This window comes from Pholcus phalangioides, unplaced genomic scaffold (genome assembly GCF_987345545.1).
Source record: "Pholcus phalangioides strain wild (caught in Gottingen) unplaced genomic scaffold, Ppha-v1.0 ptg000015l_1, whole genome shotgun sequence".
Classification (NCBI taxonomy): domain Eukaryota; kingdom Metazoa; phylum Arthropoda; class Arachnida; order Araneae; family Pholcidae; genus Pholcus; species Pholcus phalangioides.
The window spans coordinates 19922220-19944297 of record NW_028301608.1 but is presented as its reverse complement, the minus strand read 5'-3'; the positions used below and the strand labels follow the sequence as shown (position 1 = coordinate 19944297).

Genomic DNA, 22078 nt, shown 5'->3' with positions numbered 1-22078 from the left:
AGCAATTGCAGGCAGACCTTCAACATACTTCCATAACACAAAAATTCCAGCCTCTGCCCCTTTACTTAAAAATATGGAAGAAAATGGTAGCATCACTGGAATGCAAATTATGCATAACTCTGACAACATATGTTAGGGTCATACATACACTCAGCACATACATTCCTGCGTGTACCAATTCATTGGGAATTCTGCAGAGGAATGTGTACGAAGTGAATGCATGGTTAAGTAGTAGTAAGAGATATATATTTCCTCCCTTAACATTAAAAGTAAATAAATAGAATCTATGGAATTTTATAACCACTCAAGTAATCACAGTGACACGCCCTCAGTCATTCTAATACAAATGGCATAAGCTGAAAAAAATGTAAGTTGAGGTAAATGTCTTAACATATTGCTAAAACAATGAGGGAAAGTTTCTTCAAAATCGAACAGTCATAGGCTATTGTATTCAATGATCATAATTTATTGTATTTGATGATCATAATTTATTTTATTTGATGATCATAATTTATTGTATTTGATGATAAGTAGCTCACAAGAAATAAAATATTGTAATTAGAATTCTTTATATTGTAAAATATTCTTATTCACAAGAATTCTTACTATCACAAATTTTGAGTGCAATTACAAGAGTTATAAAATTCATTTTAGGAATGTAAATATGTTTTAATAGCGAAGTATTAAAACATAAATAGTAGTGAATAGCTAATTATATATTCATGGATGTTATAAAAATGGATTACAGTAAAAGTCTTATCACAGGGTTCATACAAAATTTCCTCAATAAAAATTAAGGAGTTTCAAGCAGTTTTTAAGGAGTCATGACAAACTTCATAACTTACAAGTTTTAGAGCAAAAAAAAAAAAAAAAAGACGGGGCACATATGCAAATTTATATATTTTTTTTAATTTGCCAAACAAATTTTCCCTCTTCTCAAAAATATAGATGTAGAAGTAGTTCAGAAATTACAACTTTTGATTTGTTACCCAGCATTATAAGAATTCATAAAATAATCAATCTACATACATACTTTTCTGTTGTCACCAAAGTGTTCTAAAACCTTCAAAGTTTTGGTCCAAAATATAACTCATAACAGTGCATCACATAAATTATAAATATTCTAAAACTGATATATTCATTCTCCCTCCCCCAATTATTCAAAATAAAAAACCACAGCTGACAAAGATTTTTTATACAAAATTGTTTATATTTGCAGCAACGCTTTATTCACTTCTCGCTCAAAGTGGATCAACACATACACAAATTCTTTAAAATTAAGTTTTCAATTTTCCTTCCTGTTTTTCAGTTGAACTCAAAGAAATTGTTGCAAAATGGGAGCAAATTTAAGGACAATCAACACGATGTTTGGCAATTTAACACTCGTTGCTTGGCGAAATTTACAAATTAACACTCATAATTCCGCGGACTAGCTTTTTATTCATGAAATGAATTTTTTCCCCCACGAAACATCTCGATTTGACGCAATGACGATCTACCATAGTAATTTCTGCTGCTTGCACAGTGGCGACTTTTTTTCTTTTCTTTTTTTGAAAACGGAAACAGCGGTCAGTTGTCGAGAAACACTGGACTAGAATAAACCATCTTCAGCTGTACGATCTGATCAAAGATATGATAGAGGTTTTATGATGAAAAGCCCGATGAGGGGCTGATAATTTGAATAAGGAGCTGCGGTTACCACAATCTGATTTTCGGGGACAAAATCGAGAGCGGGAACTTGTTAGGAAAATCCAATATGCATCTAAATTTAATTTCAATCCTCCAAATTTTGTAGAGGACTGAAAATAATCTTTCAAATTTTGCATAACATTTTTTTTCATAAGATAAAATACCGCTTGTAAAAAGAAAAATTTTTAAAAAGTAATATTAATAAAAAAAAATTTATTTTTTAAATATCTCCTCTTAAAATTTTGAAGAGTGAAATTATTCTCTTCAAAATTATTTTCTCAGAAAATTCTAAGTGCGACTATGGAAGATGGGAGGAAGGGGTGGTGCTGAAGTACGAAGGAATAAAACACACTCCCTGGAAAAAAATCGTTTCGTGGCACGCGAAAACAAAACTTTTTTTTGTCTCCTTTTCCGAAAATCTGGGAATTTAATGTACTGAGTGTGTCATTGCAAATACTATAGAGGAGAAGTTTTTTAAAACAGCTTTTTAAAATTTGAAAAAAATTCAACCAATAAGATTATTGCTGCATTTGCACAAATGTAATCTATGAGCTTTATTGGTTGGATTTATCGAGTTTTATAAAAGGGATTTTATCAAACTTTTATAGTGCAATCCCGGCCTAAGGTACATAAAAGGCAGATATAAAAGTACTTCAAATTTCTAAGTACACAAAAAAATATATTGACGCAGAAAAATACGAAAATACACTATAGGAGCAAGATGTTAATTTTGGCGCACAGTTCCCACCACTGCATCATTTTCTGGCAGGAATGATAGTTAGAACTTAGCTAACTTTATTTCAATTTCATTGTCAATTTTTTGACAGTACAATAATCTTCTTCTCCCGTTTTTCTCAGCATATCAGAAGTGGGTGTGGCCATTGTAGTCCAACCAATCAGGTGCCGTTATCTCTTAGCTGTGCTGGTTGTTGGCAGAGCTGTTCCCACCCGCTAAAGGGTGGCATTGAAATCCCTATAAAGAAATCTTTCTTGGGCCCCCCCCCCGCCTTGTTTTTTTTCAGGGACTTTCTTTCAGCATCAAGTATTACTCATCATCAACCATTCATCAACCTTAGCAGGAAATATTCCAGGGTGTGGGAAAGTCAACTTCTTTTTAGAAACAGCTGGAAGGATTTTAAGGAGTTTTTAAACACTGTACAAACCCTGGTTATAATAGTTAAAAATCATGAAGAAAATTGTCATTATAACAGATTTTTTGTTATAAGCAATTTTTTTTGCTGTGCAGGCTATAAAATTGTAGAAAATTGCTGCTTTATTTGCATTTTAAACCATTCTCTATAAATCATTTTATACTCTAATATTAACAAATTAACAGAACTCCTGTCATAAAATTTATTTCTAGTCTCTCACAGCACTTCAAGACATTTTTACATAGAATATCATATAAACAAAGTGATTTATTCGATCAACTGATCAATTAAAATTCTCTTTACATTATTACTCACTTTGATGGCTATATAAGCTCGTCAACATTTCTCTGTTAGTTAGAAAGTTTTTAGAATGATTTTTTCAGTCATTCAGAAATAACCTTTGATTGGGAGTTCTGATTCCGTGGTCACTGGGAGAGACAAAAGTTGAATAAAATGGTCACATATAACATGTGTATAGTGGGGAAGCCCAAAAATAGGAAGAGGGGAATTAAAAAGTTTTGACCTCTCTGTGTCTATTCTTTGTTAAAAGTACTTCAGAGTAATTTTTACAAGGAGAATGTGCCATGAAAAGAATCATCATGTTCAATTCTTGAAGAGAGAAAAGGAAAAACCAGCATTTTTTTGAGATTTTTTTTGAGGTTATAGCAAAAATGCTTCCTAATTTTTAACTCTATAACTGAATATTTTTTGTATCCTTAACATTAGCTCTTTGACAATAACTTGTTATAGCGAGATTCTTGCTATAAACTACACGTTAAATCAGACTTTTACTACATTTTCTCTTAGGCTAAAGGTGTGTACTGGGTTTGAGTATCAACATTTCTCTAATATAAGCTCAAACATTTTATTTATCTGCAATTAGGTCCATGAATAATGATAGAAAACCAGCATAATTAATCAAGTATATTAAATTGGAAGTTATGCAGCAACTAATAAGTATTTTGATGGCTAGGAGACAACCGTTAGTTAAGAGAGGAAAAATATCTCATTCTGCTCTCTCACACAACATACAAAGGACTGGATACCAAGCGGAGATAAAGATTAAAAAGAAAATCCACATGTCTCAGTGGGGAATCAAACCACCAACCTCTCGTAGTCTGGGCGAGTGCTCCAGACAATGTCAGTTCTCTGAATCTAATGGTAGAGCACTTGTCCAGACTGATAGAAGTTGGTGGTTTGATTTCCTAATAAGGAATATGACTTTTCTTTCCAAACTGTCATCTTCATCCCTGCTTGGTATCCATCCTTTCATACTTTGCAACTGTTAGTTAATTTATAAGCTGTAAATTAAGTAACAAATTCTAGTCATAATTTTTCAATTGATTAGGTCATAGAGAGAGATAGATTATGACACTAAACTTTACAACATGCAACTCATCTAGCATACAAAAATTGGGTTGGCAATGTTTGCAATAACAGCCTAATTTAGTGAACATGAATAATCTTAGTAAAAACATCACCTTTTCTTCCAGTGCCATAATAAGCTCCAACAACAAGAAGGTCTGCAGTATCTGGCATAGCATTTTTGACACCACCCTTTTCAAAATAGTCTTTTTTTATTTTCAACCAATGCCTTTTACCAGGTTCGTAAATACTCTGCACAAATAGATATTTACAAAGTATTCCAAATGAATCATACTAATATAGAAATATTACTTGAAATATTCTTAACAATTTGCTAAAACTTGCCAGATCTGTGCATTTATGACATCAATCAGCCCAATCTCAAGATTTTTCATTGAAAACAACAACAAAATTTACAATCATAATTTTGAAGTATAATGGAGTTGATTGCCAAGTACAGTAATATGCCAACTGACATGTCACCCTGAATTGCCGTTATCTTCAGCTAAAAACTAATTTTTTTAATTGCACAAAGCTTGAAGGCCTTCAACATTTGTTCTTGGAGAGAGAGATGTTTCCATAAAAAAAAAAAGACAAATAAAAAATAATTAAGAAAATCTGTAAATTTATTTCCTGCTTCCTCTGGAGAAAAAAGGGCATTATCATTAGAAAAGTTTACATTGGCACGTGTCATCAGTCTTGGAATGAATCTCTGATGTATGTAAGGGTATCAATGTATTCAATACAGGCCTAAAATGAATAATAATTTTTTTTGTTTTCGTTTTTTCTGGAGGTAAAAAGGTTTGCTATTTCTGTCCACTCCTACTTGGTGCACATAATTGTTTTTCACATCAGTTGGCAATCTGGAAATTATTGAAGAGCTTTTTTGAAGGAAAAAGTCTTTGAAGTTAGAACAATTTCTTCTACATGTTTTTTTATTGCATCTGAATGCACATACACGAATGGGGGGGGGGGTTCTTTAGGTCCCATGATATGGACCCCCAATTGTTTTTATTTTTCTTTCTCCTTATAACTCAGAATTTTCTCTGGTACGAACATGCCCTCTGGGCAATGAGCTTGTATCATGTGACAGAGCCTGGTCATGCTTGGTCTGTTCTGTAATGATTTTGAAAAGAGAATTAATATTACCACCCTTTCCAAATGCTGTACACAGTGTAAACAGTAATAGAATTATTATAAACAGTGATATAATTATTAGTTTGTTCAGAAGTTTAAGTGGAAAAATAAATGGTAATTCATCTTTACTGCAGTCTGTTCGTTTTGCTACTCACACACTCGCCCCATTTTTCAATCATCCTTGTATACAATGGCTTTCTAATGTGCATTAGGTTATGACAGCTGGATTATTTCATCAACATAACATTTATTTATTGATCAATAATTCAATGAAGATATCAGGATCCCCTTATCCTAGAGGCGGGTTCGCACTACAGCATATTTATATCATAAAGAGGACAAAAAAGTAAGACTTATCCTGGGCTGGAACTGTGTCAGCCTTTTGAATGTGGTTGGGCCATGCATAAAAGTTATTTTAACCATGTTCATTGAATTAATAAATTGTTTTTATAGAGGCAACATTAGTGATATGATAAAAATTAAAGACATTTCACAAGCATTGTGCATGTAGTGTAAATTTAAAGGATAATGAAAACAAATTGCATACAAACCTTTTCATCTTTGATTACTAGACCTTCTAGTCCTTGACTTATAACAGACTCTATCATTTCTTTCAGATCCTCAGGGCTCTGTGAGGAATTTTATTTTATTATACTCATCTTCTTGGACAACATTTAATGAAATCATGAATATTAGCTTATACAAATATAAAAACAACGCCACAACAGGCAAAATGTCCAATGAGGCGACTGAGAAAAAGATGCCCATAACAAATATGGATGTCATATATTTCAAAAATACGGCAGCCCAATTAAAAATGCCATTAAAAACAATATATATATATATATATAAATAGTTGATAAGGTTTCGTGGCCATCATTTGATGAAAATTGTTTGTTCGGGTTCGAAGACCATCGTCCATTTGAGTTAGTTCTCATTGTTTCCCCAACACTAGTGGTTGGCATCATCAGGAGAATTAATAAAACTGGATCAAAAGTCTTTTGGCAAATGGTAATTCCTCTTTACTGCAGTCCATTTTGCTACTCACACTCGCCACATTTTTCAATCATCCCTTGTATACAATGGTTTTCTAATGTGCATTAGGTTATATATGCCAGCTGGATAATTTCATCAACATAACATTACATTTATTTCTTGATCAATAATTAAATGAAGACATCAGGATCTCCTTACCCTAGAGGAGGGTTTGCACTACAGCATATTTTTATCATAAAGAGTGCATATCATACCAACACTAGTAGTTGACATCATCAGGAGAATTGATAAAACTGGATCAAAAGTCTTTTGATCCTGTTTTATCAATTCTCCTGATTATGCCAACCACTAGTGTTTGGGAAACTTTGAGAACTAACTCAAACAAACGACGGTCTTTGAATCTAAACAAACAATTTTCATCAACACATACATTTACATGATAAAATATTATACAATGCCCATAAAGAATACTTATGGCTGTCTCATTCTCAGTATGGATAGCTTCTCGATTTACCCCAACATGTTTATCGTATTTATTTTTGAATGTGTCAATTGTGTAAGAATTTACTACATCCGGGGGTAAGCTATTCCATTTATTAGGGGCTAGGGTGTCCACCCAGAAAGTGAAAGGACATGGGTTTGATTCCCCGCAGGGGCAGTTGAATTTTCTCTTTTTCCAAGATATATCTTCGTATTAGCCAGCTGTTAAAAACCTTTGAAAGGTGAAAGGGCATGGTGTTGTTCAAAATAGTAAACAGCTTCATAGTAAATTCACCCATTGACTTACCCCCCCTACTGATTCCACCCGGTCTTTGAAAACTTCAGCTAACCTTCCTCTCAAAACATCAAAGTTTGTTCTCTGAAAACAAGAAACCAGTCTTTTGTTATCAATCTTACCCGAAGAAAAGTTAGAGAAAACATGACACAATGATTACTGGAAGAAAACTCGTTCCCCACCGAAATATATTCAACAAGATCCTCGGAACTCGTGAGAACTAAATCCAAAATAGCAGTACTCCTAGTGGCTTCTGATAAATACTGATACAAAAATTTATCCAGCACAAACTTAAGAAAGTCTCTTTTATATTGAGCTCTAGCTGAAAGGTTCTCCCAATCGATACCTGGGTAAATTCCCTAGAATGACAACCCTCCTACTCTTACACATGTAGGAAATTTCATCATGAAATTTGGCGATGTAGTTTGGATTAATATTTGGTGGATTGTAACAAATCCCAACAATAAGTTTATAACATCTTTTGTTTTCAAGCACTCAACCCATATAGTTTCAATATCACTTCTCTGCACGTTACTCTCTAGCCTTCACACAAACATAATTTCACGTACATCAGCACCTCACCCCCTCTCCTATCAGATGTAGATCTATTTCTCAAAAAAAGTATCCTATCCTGAGATGTATAAGAAAGATTCATCCCCATCGTTTGCCCAAGATTCTGTAATGGCTATAAGATCCAGGCCCTCCACAGCTATCATAGTTCTAAAAAATCTTTCTTATTACCCAAGCTCCTGGAATTTGTTAGCACACATTTTAATTTGCCCTGTGATTTAATGCCAATCGAGAAGCCATCCAATTCAGAGGTGGGTAATTCCCCGTCAAGTAAATACTGTTGCTATGATCATTAACTAACCCACATTCCTGTCTGTAGTCTGGGAGTAAAAAATCTGGCCTAAGTCTATCGTAAACCCCTCCCAGACCCCCCCCCTTATTCAGATGAATCCCATACCAATGAAGCCACCTATCGGTAAATGCAAAAAGCTCCAAGAATGTGACCCCAAGTGAGGAGCAAATATCCTAAATGGTGGATCCTACTTCTATATTACTACCCCTTGGCAGTACTGGAATCACTGTCACATCTGAACCTCCTCCCGGGAGGATAATAGTAATAACTCTGACAGATTCACTAATTCACAAACACTAAAACAATAGGGCTAAAATGAAAAAAAAATTACTGAGAGTACCCGGGAAAAAGTATACACTAATATCCAAAACTCACAAATTTATATCAAAGAAGCGGGAAAAAAATGAAAATGGTGGGAAACAAAGAACCAGATATTTCCTCCTATATGAGCACGTGAGCAAAGAAATTGATTATTGACAAAGAAACAACTGTCACAAACCTGGCGAAAGTACAATGAAAATGGAATGAGAGCGAGAAAAAAAAATTAGCAGTGTATTCATTCATGCTGCACTGATTTATTTGAGTGCATTTATAATTGTTTAAATTTAGACATTCAGTTTACAAAAAATAACAAAAAAAAAAATAAATGGTTTGAATATACAAATTAAGAAATTTAAAAATCTCACATCTACAGGCTTCATCTCAGACAGCACAACATGATTTTTTATTTCCTTAATGTTCTCCTTCAAAACTTTCCTGCGATATTTCAAGGGCCTGCAGTATTGTAAAAATGTTACTTAAAAATGGTATGCATGATCAATACCAATATTTACTTTTGGTGAAATAAGAACTAATATCAGATTACAAAATTGGTAATGGATTCTTCTATTATTCTATACAAATAAATTTATTTCTTGTAATGTTGTGTTCAGGTAATGTATCTAAAAATTTATATAATGATATGAACCTACTTGAAAAAAATTAAAACAATAGCTGCTTGCAGACTATATTCAGAGTCAATAAAGAAGAGAGTGCACACCCATTTAAATACAATTCAACACAGGCATTAATCATGTACAAGTGAAGATTTGAAAACAGTGATCAATATGTTTTTTTACAAACGTGTATGGACTTGATAATTAGTTAATAAAATCAACAGAGTTCATAAATGGGAGAGACAAAAAAAAAACCGTGGGAAATGAAAAATGAGTTGGTCATGTTTATTTGACGATATCCCAATAAATCACTTATTTTTCTTTGCTTTATCGCCACATTTTGGTAAAAATAAGATACCATAAAATTCATGTAAGATAACATTTCCCATGAATCCTGCTTCTCTGAAATATTACCAGGATGGTGGAACACTACTGGAACCACTTATCGTAGAAACAATCTTTGATCAGAGTACTCAATGTACTTTTCGGAATCCCATACTTTCGGTAATTTCTGTCTTTGTAAGAGACACATAAATTTCTTTCAAACTATTTTTCTTTTTTCTACTGTCAAGTACAATATTTTTTTATTTTGTTGACATTGTGAAAAGGAAAGTTAACAACAACAGTTACCCAAAGTAGAGTTGGATAAACTCTCGACCCGGAAGTAGCATTACTAATAAGCTATTATATCATACAATTTCTCAAACTACCAGTTTATCCAATCATAATGCACAAAGAGTGATTTACATTGTGAATGCATCTTTGATTCACATGATCTCCCCCCACAACAATCAAATTCTCTTTCCTGACACGTGTTCACAAAGCACTTACATGTTGGTGATGACAAATTGTGTGGTGACACCTTCCATCTCCTCCTATATTTGCACTTAAAACATGCAAAGCATTTGAATTGAAGTTCACCTTTGCTTACAACGAACTTGGAGATGAATAGAAAAGTTTCCTTTCTTTTCTTTTTTTCTCCTTTTCCCTTCTGCCATTTTAAAAATATAATTTAAAAAATGGAAGAAAAAGGAGTTTGTAAAATAGGGAGTTAACAAAAATTAGAATTCGTAAAATGGAGCTGAACATTAGCTCTATCGCATGCGGTTCAGGACAGAGGACCAGTTCATAAAAGAGGGAGTGTTCACAAATTGGAGGTTCCTAAAATTGATCGTCGACTGTGAAAATTGAAATTGATCATGTACCAGTTATGGCATCACTCTCATACAGAGTGATCAGATGGAAAAATAATTCGAAAATAATCGAATTGTGAGGTGTATTTTATGCAGGAGCCATCCAAATTTTTTGGAAGAAATGGAAGAACTTTTTCAAGTTTTTAAAATTAGTCAGTCATGAGTTTTTTTGGTTTTTTTTAAGTACTACCTTGATTAAAAAAAAACAAGTTATGGGAAAGTGCATACAGAAATTAGAAGCTCAGGGTAGACACTGCATTAGAAAGTTTAAAAACTTCTAGTTTATAACACTTTCAGAACAGGTGGACAAAGGTCTCAATGTCTCAGCAGGAATGAGAGTCAAGTGCAGCTAAAGATTGCTGCACTAACCAAAAATCTGAGAGAGATGCAAATTACAGTTTAAAATATATCTTATGAGTTACAGAATCTTTAAAATTGGTGCGCTTACTAGATTTTAAACAAAACATCTAATTCTCTTAAACATTTTGAATGATACAATGTCAGATTGAGAAAATAAAAAACTACTCACTTGTTTATTAAACTCTCGTCATTGAACTGGATGCAATCAAAAATGAACAAGCACACATTGGCATCTTTGAAAGCTTTTTTCTATATTATACAGAAATGAGAAAACTTACAATATGAAAAAATTATGTCACTTAACTCAGAAAAAAAAATTTAATTTACAAATAAACACATGTAGACATGTTCAGAAAGAGAAATTGTTATTTTGCACATTGACTTTTTCTATGCTAAGGTATAAATTTCTCTGAACAAAAACATAAATCTAATGCTATTTACTCACTTTTCTGGCGATATAGCCAGAATTTTTACATCCCCAAAAGTCCGAGCAATGTAGAAATTCTGGAACCTTTAAGTCTGGAGGACTTGGCAGCTATGATAATGTCATGAACAAAGCTGAAATTTCTTGGGGTTTTGTTATCTACCACACTCTTAAGCATACTACAAGATTTCTCATGAATTGATGGCTCATCACCTCTGTGTTAATTTATTTCTCTTCAGAATTTTTTTCTTTACTGCCCCCAAAAATTTATGTCATATTACTCACTTTGTGTTCCCCAAGTGTGCCAAATGGCAGTGGAGTGCCTTTGCTGTCAACAAGTAATATTTCACTATCTAGTATAAGGTCATTGCCATGTGGGAAGGCTTTTGGAATGTATTCTTTCAAGTGCATAACCTGAAAAATAAAAAAATTAGAACATTTTTTCAAAAAGAACCAAAATGCTGTTCCCACTAACTGCTTTCATCTAATATATAAAGTGTGTACCATAAAAATCCTCACCATAATCATAATACTATGTTCAGATGACTTTGCAAAACAAGTAAAACTCAAGCCCATTACTTCGGCTGTCTCTACTAAAATATCAATACTTACTTTGCCAGGCATCACTGGTTTCAAGCTTCGGCTAAAATAACTGAATTCATCTCCACTCTTATGAACCTGGACTCGTTCCCCATCATATTTAATTTCTGCTAAAGGACGTTCCAATTTTTCAAATACTTTCTCGACTGAGCCACAAGCTTCGGCCTGATCATTCAAAACAATGAATGAAAGTTATGCATGCAATAGAAATGTATTTCAATGAGATCATTAAAAAAAACTATAGAAAATTATCACATTATTTAATTATTGACATTATTACGAATTCTGAGTTGAGTTGAATTCATTTCTGGAAGTTATTTGTATCATGCCAAAACTTCCCCCCATTTAAAACTATGGAGATTTTTCATTCATTTGACACAAAATTATTTCTTGTACAGAAAAATTCTTATAGAACCGGCCCAACGAATTCTCAAATAATTCTGTAGTTGATGCATATAACTGCTAAACATTGACATATTAATCTCTCAGCGTGAAATGAAATATTGAATGGCTGCATGCCTTCAAGAAAACAGCACCCATTTTCAACATCTACCCTAATCACAATGAATGGCACTCAAACATACACAATCCAAGGCCAGTTATATATAAACCACATAATTTTATATATACGGTATGTTCTGTGATGTACCTCATTTTGTGTGAGGCCGGTTCTATATGAATCTCTCCCTGTATAAAAATAAATTAGCTCAGTACATTACAGTGCACTTTATGTATGACAAAAATATTTTTGCTCGCAAAGCAAGTAAAGTACACAGTACTATGAGCATCTCTATCAACTTTAACTTGTTCAATGCACCAGAACTTTTATGTGTTGAATGACCTGTTTGTCATGTTTCAGTTTGATGGATCAAATGCTTACTATAGCCAGTTTTAAGCAAATAGTTTTAGCTTGTAACTTGAATTACTGGCAAGTCAGGACACATAACTCACAGTAAAACTGTATATGGTTTAAAATGTGAATGCAGCATTAAAGAGATAAATTTAATTTTAAAATTTTTACTGCAGTGGCTTGCCTGAGCTTATAAAATCTCCATGGAGATTTTCTCTCTTGACCTTCTGAAATTTGCACAAGCTTTCCCATACACCTCTTATTATGCTTAAGGTAGAGCTAAAAACCATCTATCATGATCTATTACTGAACACTATATTTTTCTGTGTATAATGCACAGGTTATTATATCTGAATTTCTTCATGTAGATCATAGTTTCCAAACATTTTGTTCCATTGCTCCTTCTTCAGGGATTTTTTTCTCTCATCACCCCGCAGATCTGTTCCTGCATCAGTACTATCCAAAAAAATAATTTTAAAAGAGTAATTTCACTCTTATCCAAAATTTTAAGGGATAGTTTTGTAAAAGGGCATTTTTTTTCATGAAAAACAGTGAAATACTTATTGAAAAAAATTAGAAGTATTTTCACTCATCGAAATTTGAAGGAATAAAATTGAATTTTCATGCGTGAATCACACATCCAGATGCTTACTGGCAAACACTGCACTGCATATTATCAGCATATTTTTTTTCCTAAAAGTTGGAGTAGGAATAAATATCTTTTATATTAGTTTGTAGAAATTTATGTTAAAGATTTATTTGTTAGTGACATGTTTTAAAAATGCAAGTAGGAAAATTTATATTTTTTCCCCCACAAAAATATTACAAACCATTCCCCCCTTCCTTTCTTCCTACTTCAGTTTATGATGAATGAAATTGACATATGTGAATTATACGTAGCTGTGGAATATGTGATGACATTTTTCTCAAAGTAGCAGAATTTGCATCACAGATTATATGCAAGAAATTACAGAAATATCATATTAATGGTATGATGTGGTTCAATGATATATCTCTGTGATCCCCATATGATATATTAATTAACTACATAATCTAACTCATGTGATATCAGAACAGTTACAGTCTCATTACAATGGACTAATAAGGGCTAAAAGCTGTCCATTTCAATGAACGTCTAGTGTATAACAATTCCTATAGGGGTGTGATTTAACAAGATGTACATCAACAAAAGTATAGCAGTAGCTATAAAAAGATGTGTACGTATACAACTGCATTAATCTTAATATTCCTGGCTGGCAAGCAGTGCGAGTCATGCAGCACATTCATGTTTATGAAAAACAACACAAAAGTCAATGTTTAATCACTTGCTTAAAAATGTAAAATTCATCAGATAAAAATGAGCATCCTTTATAATTATAACAATTTCTTAACTGACTTGCAAACGGCACATCTCGACTCCCTACTTCAGCGGCGTAGAGAGTCGAGATGTGCTTCCGATGAATGCTAGAGAGAAAATGACTTCGACAGCCAATTGCTGCCAGACACCACTTGCAGCCAATCAGAGCACAATACATCCACACAAGCCAACCAATGCGGTTCTTCTGCAGCCGATCAAGTCTCAGAAGTGCATATAGAGAACAAGTCAATGACAGTAGATGTATACTAAGCCTTTCTCGTTTACCGTGGAGACTTACGTCCAAATAACCTCAGATGATGCCTGCCGCAGATGTGGGCGAAACGTCAGGAAGAAATCTCCTAGACCATGGCCTAATAATCCGAAAACCGTTTGCAAGTCATTTAACGCCCGCCATGAAAGCCTCAGACAATATTTAAATTTCTTAACTGTCTATTATAATGAAGTTCTATTGTATATATATACATTTTATTCACAAGGAACATGTATTGTGTGTGCACAACCTAAGCTACTACGTATATTTTCTTGCACAGACTTATACAGAGCAAGCACAAATTAAAATTTTGCATGAGTTAACTAAAGTAGTTTCAAGAATTCTGAGTTATTTTGACTTCTCAGCAACATTCCCTCTAATTTTCATTTTATGTGCAAATATTTGTTTCTTCTGTGGAATGGCAATATGCTATATACACTTATGGTAAATTTTGTGATTTTGCATGCATGGAGGCATTTTTACTATGCATGCAGCATCTCAGAGGGAATTTAGAAAACAAAAATCATGAAATGCACTATAGTTGGATATAACATATTGTCATTTCTTTCTGGAAAGGGAGCACCTTCCATACAAATTCTCCTAACAAAACAGATTTTGGAATACTTGAAATTTTTATCTTCAGTCACCATTCCTGTCTGTTAATAATGTCATATAAATTTAATTGCATGCATTTATAATGTAACTTCAGACAATACCTATGTGTATGGCATGATAAATTTATTTGAGGAGGTGCAGAAAATAAAACAGAATAATTGCAAGTGCCTCACCAACATGGGCTTGATCGGTGTTAAAACAGATGCTTTGACACTGAGACTCGAAGAAGCTCCACCAGAAGATTTTCCTTTCATGACTTGTAATACAACATCTTTCAAATTATGTGATGCTTGGAATGCTTTATAAGCAGTGGGATGTATAGCTCCAAGTCTTCATGAAATCAGATAAGAAATAATCATTTTCCCACAAGAAAATTTCATTAAATTAGATTGCACTAAGAATGGATGTTAGCTTGATGAAATGAAAAAAATAGCCTAGCCATGGTTTTTCCCATTATAGAAACACAATTAACAATCAAAATACTTTTACTGGGTGTCATGCAAAGAAAAAACTATTTATCCAGATATGTAACATATTCCTTTAGTGGTACTGCTGCATATTTACAAGCACAGCAGTGAGAAAAGCATTAAAAAAAAGGTGTGTACATTAATGCATGAATCATTCAAGCATGAAGCATCCTCTCCTCATTATAAAATTAAACATTCAAATAGTGAGGCATTAAAATGTTTAATTTCATGAAAACATATTTTCAATTGCATGCAAAACAATTAGTAAATTCTAAATACTTGAACTATAATTTGATGAACTGATATCTGGAAACAAAATTAAAAAAAAATTAGATAAATGCTCTTTTCTGCCCTTCAAAATATAAGATTGTTATAAAATATAATTTTAATATTATCAGTGCAGAGCAACTGATAGTAAATATCAATAATATACTCACATATGTTTTGGTCCAGCTTGAATTCTAAGGTCATGTTTTATCAATCTAATGAACAGCCGTAGATCATTGGCAGTACATCTGTAACAAATTCCTTCACAATGTTAATTAGTGATTTATTAATTTTTTTATGTATATAGCTTCTTAAACACAATTTCAAACTTTCAAAACATATTTTTGTCTGATAAAAAAATTGTCATTTTATAAGAAAAAATAGTCCCATTGAAAAGCACTGCAATGAGAAATAATAAAACAAAATTTTAAGTTTAACATAAAAACCGAACTTTTTCCAAATCAAAATTTCATCATATAATACACTAGCTGATACCCGGTGTTGTTGCCCATCCCCATAAAAAATTTATGTATCTATAGCTTAATTAGCCATATTTTTCAGGCTCATCTAAAAGTGATTCAATAATGTTAACAGTGGAAACATGCCTGGAAAATGTGCATTCCATTAAAAATCCTGTATTTTAGACACACACACAAAGATTAAACTCAAATACTCACTAAAGATTATTCACAAGATTGCATTTGAATGCTGCTCATAACACAGCAAAAAAAGAATACACTGATCGATACATCACTTCTTTTTTTTTAAAATACACTGATCGATACATCACTTTTTTTTTTTAAAAATACACTGATCGATACATCACTTTTTTTTTAAAAAATACACTGATCGATACATTGCTTTTTTTTTAAAAAATACACTGATCGCAGAAAACATTTGTACACACAAAAAAAATAACATTGATAAAAGACACATCTGTACTTATAAATTAAGATTTGATGTGGAACAAAAACCTGTTTGACTCCACTATTTGTTAACCAGTTTTTAAAATTCAAATTGCAATGGTAAACCCAGTAAAATATACATCTTTTGTGTGGGAAAAAATTGTTGCATCTAATTAAAAACATGGAAAAATGGTGAAAAAAAAGTTTTTTTTCTAGAAATTTCTGCAATAAAAAAATTTGATAAAATATATTTTTCAGTGGGAATATGCTTACGGCTTCTTCCACGCATTAGTGAAAAATTCTAAAAAAATTGTGATACGATCAACAGTGTGGATTTGTATAAAGAACACATACTCTCACATTTACATATAAGATACAGGGGGTGAATATAATTGACGCTCTTTATTCTTAGCTTTCTACAGCCATGACTATTCATCAAAAAGGTAAGAAAATTTGGGAGAATTTTAACAAAGAGATAAGGAAGCAACTCCCAGGAATAAAAATAAAATAGACATAGTAAGTAATCATGCTTTCTCTACCCATCTTTTCCAAATTATCAGTTATTAGGGAGTATTAGCAAAACAAAATTCCTGTGCTTTCAAATTTTTCAAATGTCAAAAAGGTATACATTCTAATGCACAGAGTAATTTAAAAAATGTGATGAAAAAAAAATAGTTATGAATGGGAAAATGAACCAATATTAAGTGCTGCACTCTGCTTTAACTAAAGTTCTTACCGTTTGGCAACTAACTGCAATAAGCGTTTCTGTTCTTCTTCTTTAGATAAATGACTTAAATCTTCAAGGAAAGATTCAATCTGCCAAAAAATGAATAAATAAAATAAAATTAGAATTAATTCCTTTTTCAAGAATTTTTTTTTTTTCTGACCTGAGCAAATTATTATTTTTTTCAAAAATCTAAAACATAAAAGTATGGCCAGTTCCATGCAAGACTAACAAGAAAGTGTAGATGACTCCAAATATTATGGAAGATTTAGCTTGCTGCTTTTAATACCAAAATGAAGATGTCTTCTGGTATATCTTAATAAATTGGTTTGTCATCTGGATAATTGAGATTGAGCTTTCAAATATAGTTGGTGTCATGAAACTAGTGAATCAAAGTGTGATTCTCAATATAATAACAAATTACCAAAACATTGTGAAACAATAATTGCTGAAATCAATCATACCCGAGATGTTGATAGCCAAGCTGTATTGAACAAACATGGATATGTAAAAATTGAAAACATACAGTGAAAATCAAATATAATGATAATCACTTGTATAATGATATTACTCCCCAGTCCTAATGTGTACTTTTCACAGTAGCATTGATGTATATTCCATATAACTCCTTTACAATGTTTTGTTCATGAGTATCATTATAATGACCTTTAACTGTATGTAATTAAAATTATTAATTTGTTGAGCTACTGTAACACCGGTTTAATGAACATAGTTGTATGAAAAACTCATAAGTAAAATGTGCATAAAGTTCTGCATAAAGAAAAAAATAAATTATCTTTTCATGCACACCTTTGCAAAACATCTGTTTAAAATAAAAAAATGTCAGTCTGCTGACATCAAATTTCATAAAAGGTATCACTGCAATATGAATAAACATTTACTAACTTCTTGCATAGTTAGAGTACTTTTCTTGGCTGCTGTGCACTTTGTCGATAATTCAAAGAAGGATCCTATAGTTTCTGCCACATCACCCTGTGTAAATATAATCATACAGTTTTGTATTGAACTCACTTATGATCATAGTATATACTCCAATGCATATGCATAAATGCAGTGTCTCATTTCAGCCAAACTTGAATAGAGAAAAAAATTTTACATAATAGGTTTTAATTTTATGATGACATTGATAATTACATTTCAAGAACGTATCATTTTGAGACATAATATAACAAACATGCACTAAATTTCCAATGAATAAGCACCATGAAAAGATAAAATTAATATCCAGAGAAGAAAAAGGTTTTGTAGAAAAACAAAAAGCAGTTTTGTATAAGCAGAACACAATTTTCATTCAAGAACTAAAAAAAAACCCCTTCAATAAAACTTAATTTTATACATTTAACTCACCTTTCAAGTTTTCTTTCCAAATATTATGGATTTAACATTAAACATTATCCCAAAGGTATTGAATATGCCTAGCTTTAAACTCACCACAAAAGCTTAAATTAACTTTTAAAAAGCATTGTAAAAATCATCAAATAATCTCTTCCCCCACCCCATTCTGATGATTTGTAGCATGACACTGAAATGGCATGTAGGAGTACAATATATATTTTACCTTGTTCAAATCATCTATCATTTCTTCTTGATCTGCATCAAAAATCTACAACACAAGAAATACAAACTATGAGAAAATTCTGTACTGTGTGAGCTAAAAATTAATTTCACATTTCTATCTCGGATACAAAATACAGTCGCTACTTGATATAATGATACCCCCTTCAAAAACAGACGTTATATTGGTAAGGTGATTGTACTGAAAGAAAAACATATATGGTAGTCATTATATGAAAACATTTCAGACTTATCCCACTGATCTAATGTATAAGTGTATATATGAATTGACATAATCATCATCATGCCTCCCCCCCCCCCCCACACTTTCAAGTTACTTTCTCCGCCTATGGGCAGCACTGGTGAGAGGCTGAAAGGCCTCCAATCTAGGGGAACTCGATTTTTAGATAAACCTGATTTTTTTTACCACTGCTTAGCATGCAAATGTTTGTGACCATACGTCCCAATTTCTGATCCCAAATTATTTTATCGTTCTTAATAATGCCAGATAATTTAATCCTCAAAACAGCACTGAGCTATCATCAATTGTCTTTATTCTTTAGTTTATATATAAAAAGGTAATTTTTATCAAGAAATTTATTTCAAGTTTCTGGTGCTTCAGGGACCAGAGAAATGACAAAATTTTTTTTGCCTTCATTCGACTGTTCTGGAAAAAATACTATGTGACAGAACCAAAATTCACACTTGCTCCTTGGGATACAGTACAGAGGCTCTTGAACCATGCAACCCATTGTGGCCACACAGGACACCACTAAAGAGGGATGTTAAATCATCCGGGGGGGGGGGAGTTTCATTGAACTAAGAAAATCAAAGAAAATTATTTGTCTGCTTTGGGGGGGGGGTGCCAAATCTGAGATGAAAGGGCAAAAAAATTGAAAAGAAAAAGTTTTTTTGTTAGAAATTGGATAATCTGTGAGGGAGAACATGGCCCCATCCTACAAGGGTAGAGCTGAAAGGGCTCTAGCTTGGGGGCCCGGGACTCTCAATCGTTATCTTTTTTTTTTCTACACTATAAATGAACTGCAGATTGTGTCTCAAGCATCTCCGATAAATTACGTTTTTGTTTCTGGTACTACGGTCCCAGGCCCTGTCTATTCGTCAAGTATTGTTTTCCATCACTGAATTATCGCTCAACAAAAGCTTGATGTCATGTGAATTTTCTACATTTTTTGAGACCAACTAGTCTATTCTGCCGCCCCTTACAACCTGATGCCTGCCCAGGTGGATGGCACCCTTTGCACCCTCGCTTAAGCTGCCCCTGATCCTACTGGTCATTACAATGGAATGGTTGCTATAACATGGGGTAGTTCTGACGAGCGTTGACTGTATATCTATTATATTTATAATTCAAATTTAAATACCAAATCTCCCATTCACCCTGAGATAGTTTCGCAATATCCAAATTAAATGAATGACTAAATTGAGTAAATACACAATATTATCTCAATTTGTGTGCTAACTTCTGTTATGTCATGGTCATTTTATGCAGTATGTTCTGTTAATGGACCAACAAACTCAGAGGGTTGTTAGTAGGCATCAAGAGGAACAAAAATTGCAATGGAATATGGTGTGGCAAACCATGTTGGGGGGAAAATCGTGAAAAATGCATGCAGGCTCTGAGTCCAGAGGAGACAAAAGATAGATGTCAGTTGATCGCTGAATGCGTTTGCTCACCATATCTGACATAAGCAGCGTAGCGATATGCGGCAGCGTAGCAATATGCAGCAGCGTATGCAAAGGGCTAAGATCACACGCTGCAGACGAAGTAAATTAGCTTGAATGCCTGAATGGAGCAATGACCTTGTTTTTCTGCAACACGTCCTCCCAGAATTGAGCCAGATGCAGTGCAGTGAGGAATGTGATTCACGCATGATGGTGCCCCTGCACATTTTTCCTGCAAGTGTAGCATCTCTTAACAGCTACATCCTGTGATTCTTGTGATTCTCTCATCTACAGAGTAAGTCGTTGGCAAACAAAGAAAATACAGGCAATTCTCTTATTTAAATCATTTATTACTTCAAAATTATGTTATATTATGTTACTCTTGTTGAATAGATCAAATAAATATAGTTGAACACAACTGCCAATCTATAACATAAGGTCTCACCCAACCATGTCAGCAGGGGTCCCTCAGGCTAAGAGAATTCTGGAGAGCTCTCTGAGGAACTAGACAATAATGATGCAAGATTGTGATTCACCTGTCAGCACATCGATGACACGGCACACAAGACACTCCACTAACTTGACAGAAGACAACACAGACACTAGTGATATCTCATCACATGAAGAGGTCGAACATTGCAGCTCGTTGAATGAAGTTGCAACTACATCACTGTAGGATGCACCACTAACTACCTGGACCAGCCGGAGTAGTTCGAAACAGAACACTTGAAATATTAGTCGAACATTATTAGGGTTAGGGTGAGAGCTTCCTGCTCTACACTAAGAACTGCTTAGTTGATGAAGCGAAATGAACTGTAGAATGAATGAGAGAATCTGCCCCGCTGAAGCATCCGCCAGGAATATATATAGTAGAGGAGAGCTGGTTTTGCGATGGACCAATTCTGTTGGCATTCCGATGGCATTCTGTTGTCCTTTGGCGCACAGAGAAAACTATGACGTCACTCGATGTATTTGCATGTTGTAGGGCGATTTGTAATTATCGGAAGAGTATTATTTTTCTGTGGGTGGCAACAGGCTCAACAAGATGGAGGAAGTTGATCAGGCTTCTCCCCTTGTTGACAAGGCTATGGCAGTTTCAGATCGTGGAATTGTGATGACGAAACGGAAGTCTGCGGGTACCTCCGCTCATGAGACAAGGTATATAGAAGTATTAATCACATTTCATACAATGTACATGTATATCATTACAGTATAAATAAACATAAATATGAATAACATAATGAAAAATAAACATAAACAAACATTATATCAATGAAAATCCCGTGACTCGAACACATCCTCCCTCTGGGATTCACTCTGTATTAATGTTAATGTAAGGTTAACAGGAAAGGGTTAATTGGACATAAAGCCCTAGGGGTGATATGTTACACGAGGTGCGTAATCATCTCGATGTTACATACCCATGGAAGTGGATTAGAGAAACTGGACCCATTGCTTTCAGCCTCCATGTTCGCCGAATCTCAGTTCATGTGACTTTTTCCTATGGGGTCACCTTAAATCACTTATTTATGCAACGCCTGTGGACACACTGGAGGATCTCATATCAGGGATTGTTGTCACTGTGGCAGACATCAAAAGCATACCTGGTATCTTTGAGCGCATCCAAGAATCATTTTTACATTGTTTTAGACTGTGCAATGACAACAGCAGCTGATACTTACAAAAACTTTTGTAATAATTAATCAAATGAACCTTTTTGTAGTTATTAATGTACTTTTTGTCGTTCAAGCGTGGTGTCAAAACCTGCATGCATTTTTTGTCATTTTCAGCCTCACAACATGGCTTGCGACACCATGTTCCATTATAATTTTTGTTCCTCTTGATATCTACTAACAACCCTCTGAGTTTGTCGGTCC

General features: G+C 33.5%; 1 protein-coding gene across 2 annotated transcripts in view; it reads right to left on the bottom strand.

The window, feature by feature from the left end:
- The window catches only part of DNAlig3 (DNA ligase 3), a 74408-nt gene that overhangs the window by 42433 nt on the left and 9897 nt on the right, over positions 1-22078 (bottom strand). For both annotated transcript variants that reach the window (XM_089243119.1, XM_089243120.1), the window contains exons 7-17: positions 18523-18567; positions 17850-17936; positions 16956-17035; positions 15485-15562; positions 14754-14910; positions 11500-11652; positions 11173-11301; positions 10633-10712; positions 8662-8749; positions 5894-5971; positions 4322-4457 (exon numbers count right to left, since the gene is read on the bottom strand). In XM_089243119.1, the coding sequence (XP_089099245.1) occupies positions 4322-4457; positions 5894-5971; positions 8662-8749; positions 10633-10712; positions 11173-11301; positions 11500-11652; positions 14754-14910; positions 15485-15562; positions 16956-17035; positions 17850-17936; positions 18523-18567 (1111 nt within the window). The remainder of the gene's footprint in view (positions 1-4321; positions 4458-5893; positions 5972-8661; positions 8750-10632; positions 10713-11172; positions 11302-11499; positions 11653-14753; positions 14911-15484; positions 15563-16955; positions 17036-17849; positions 17937-18522; positions 18568-22078) is intronic.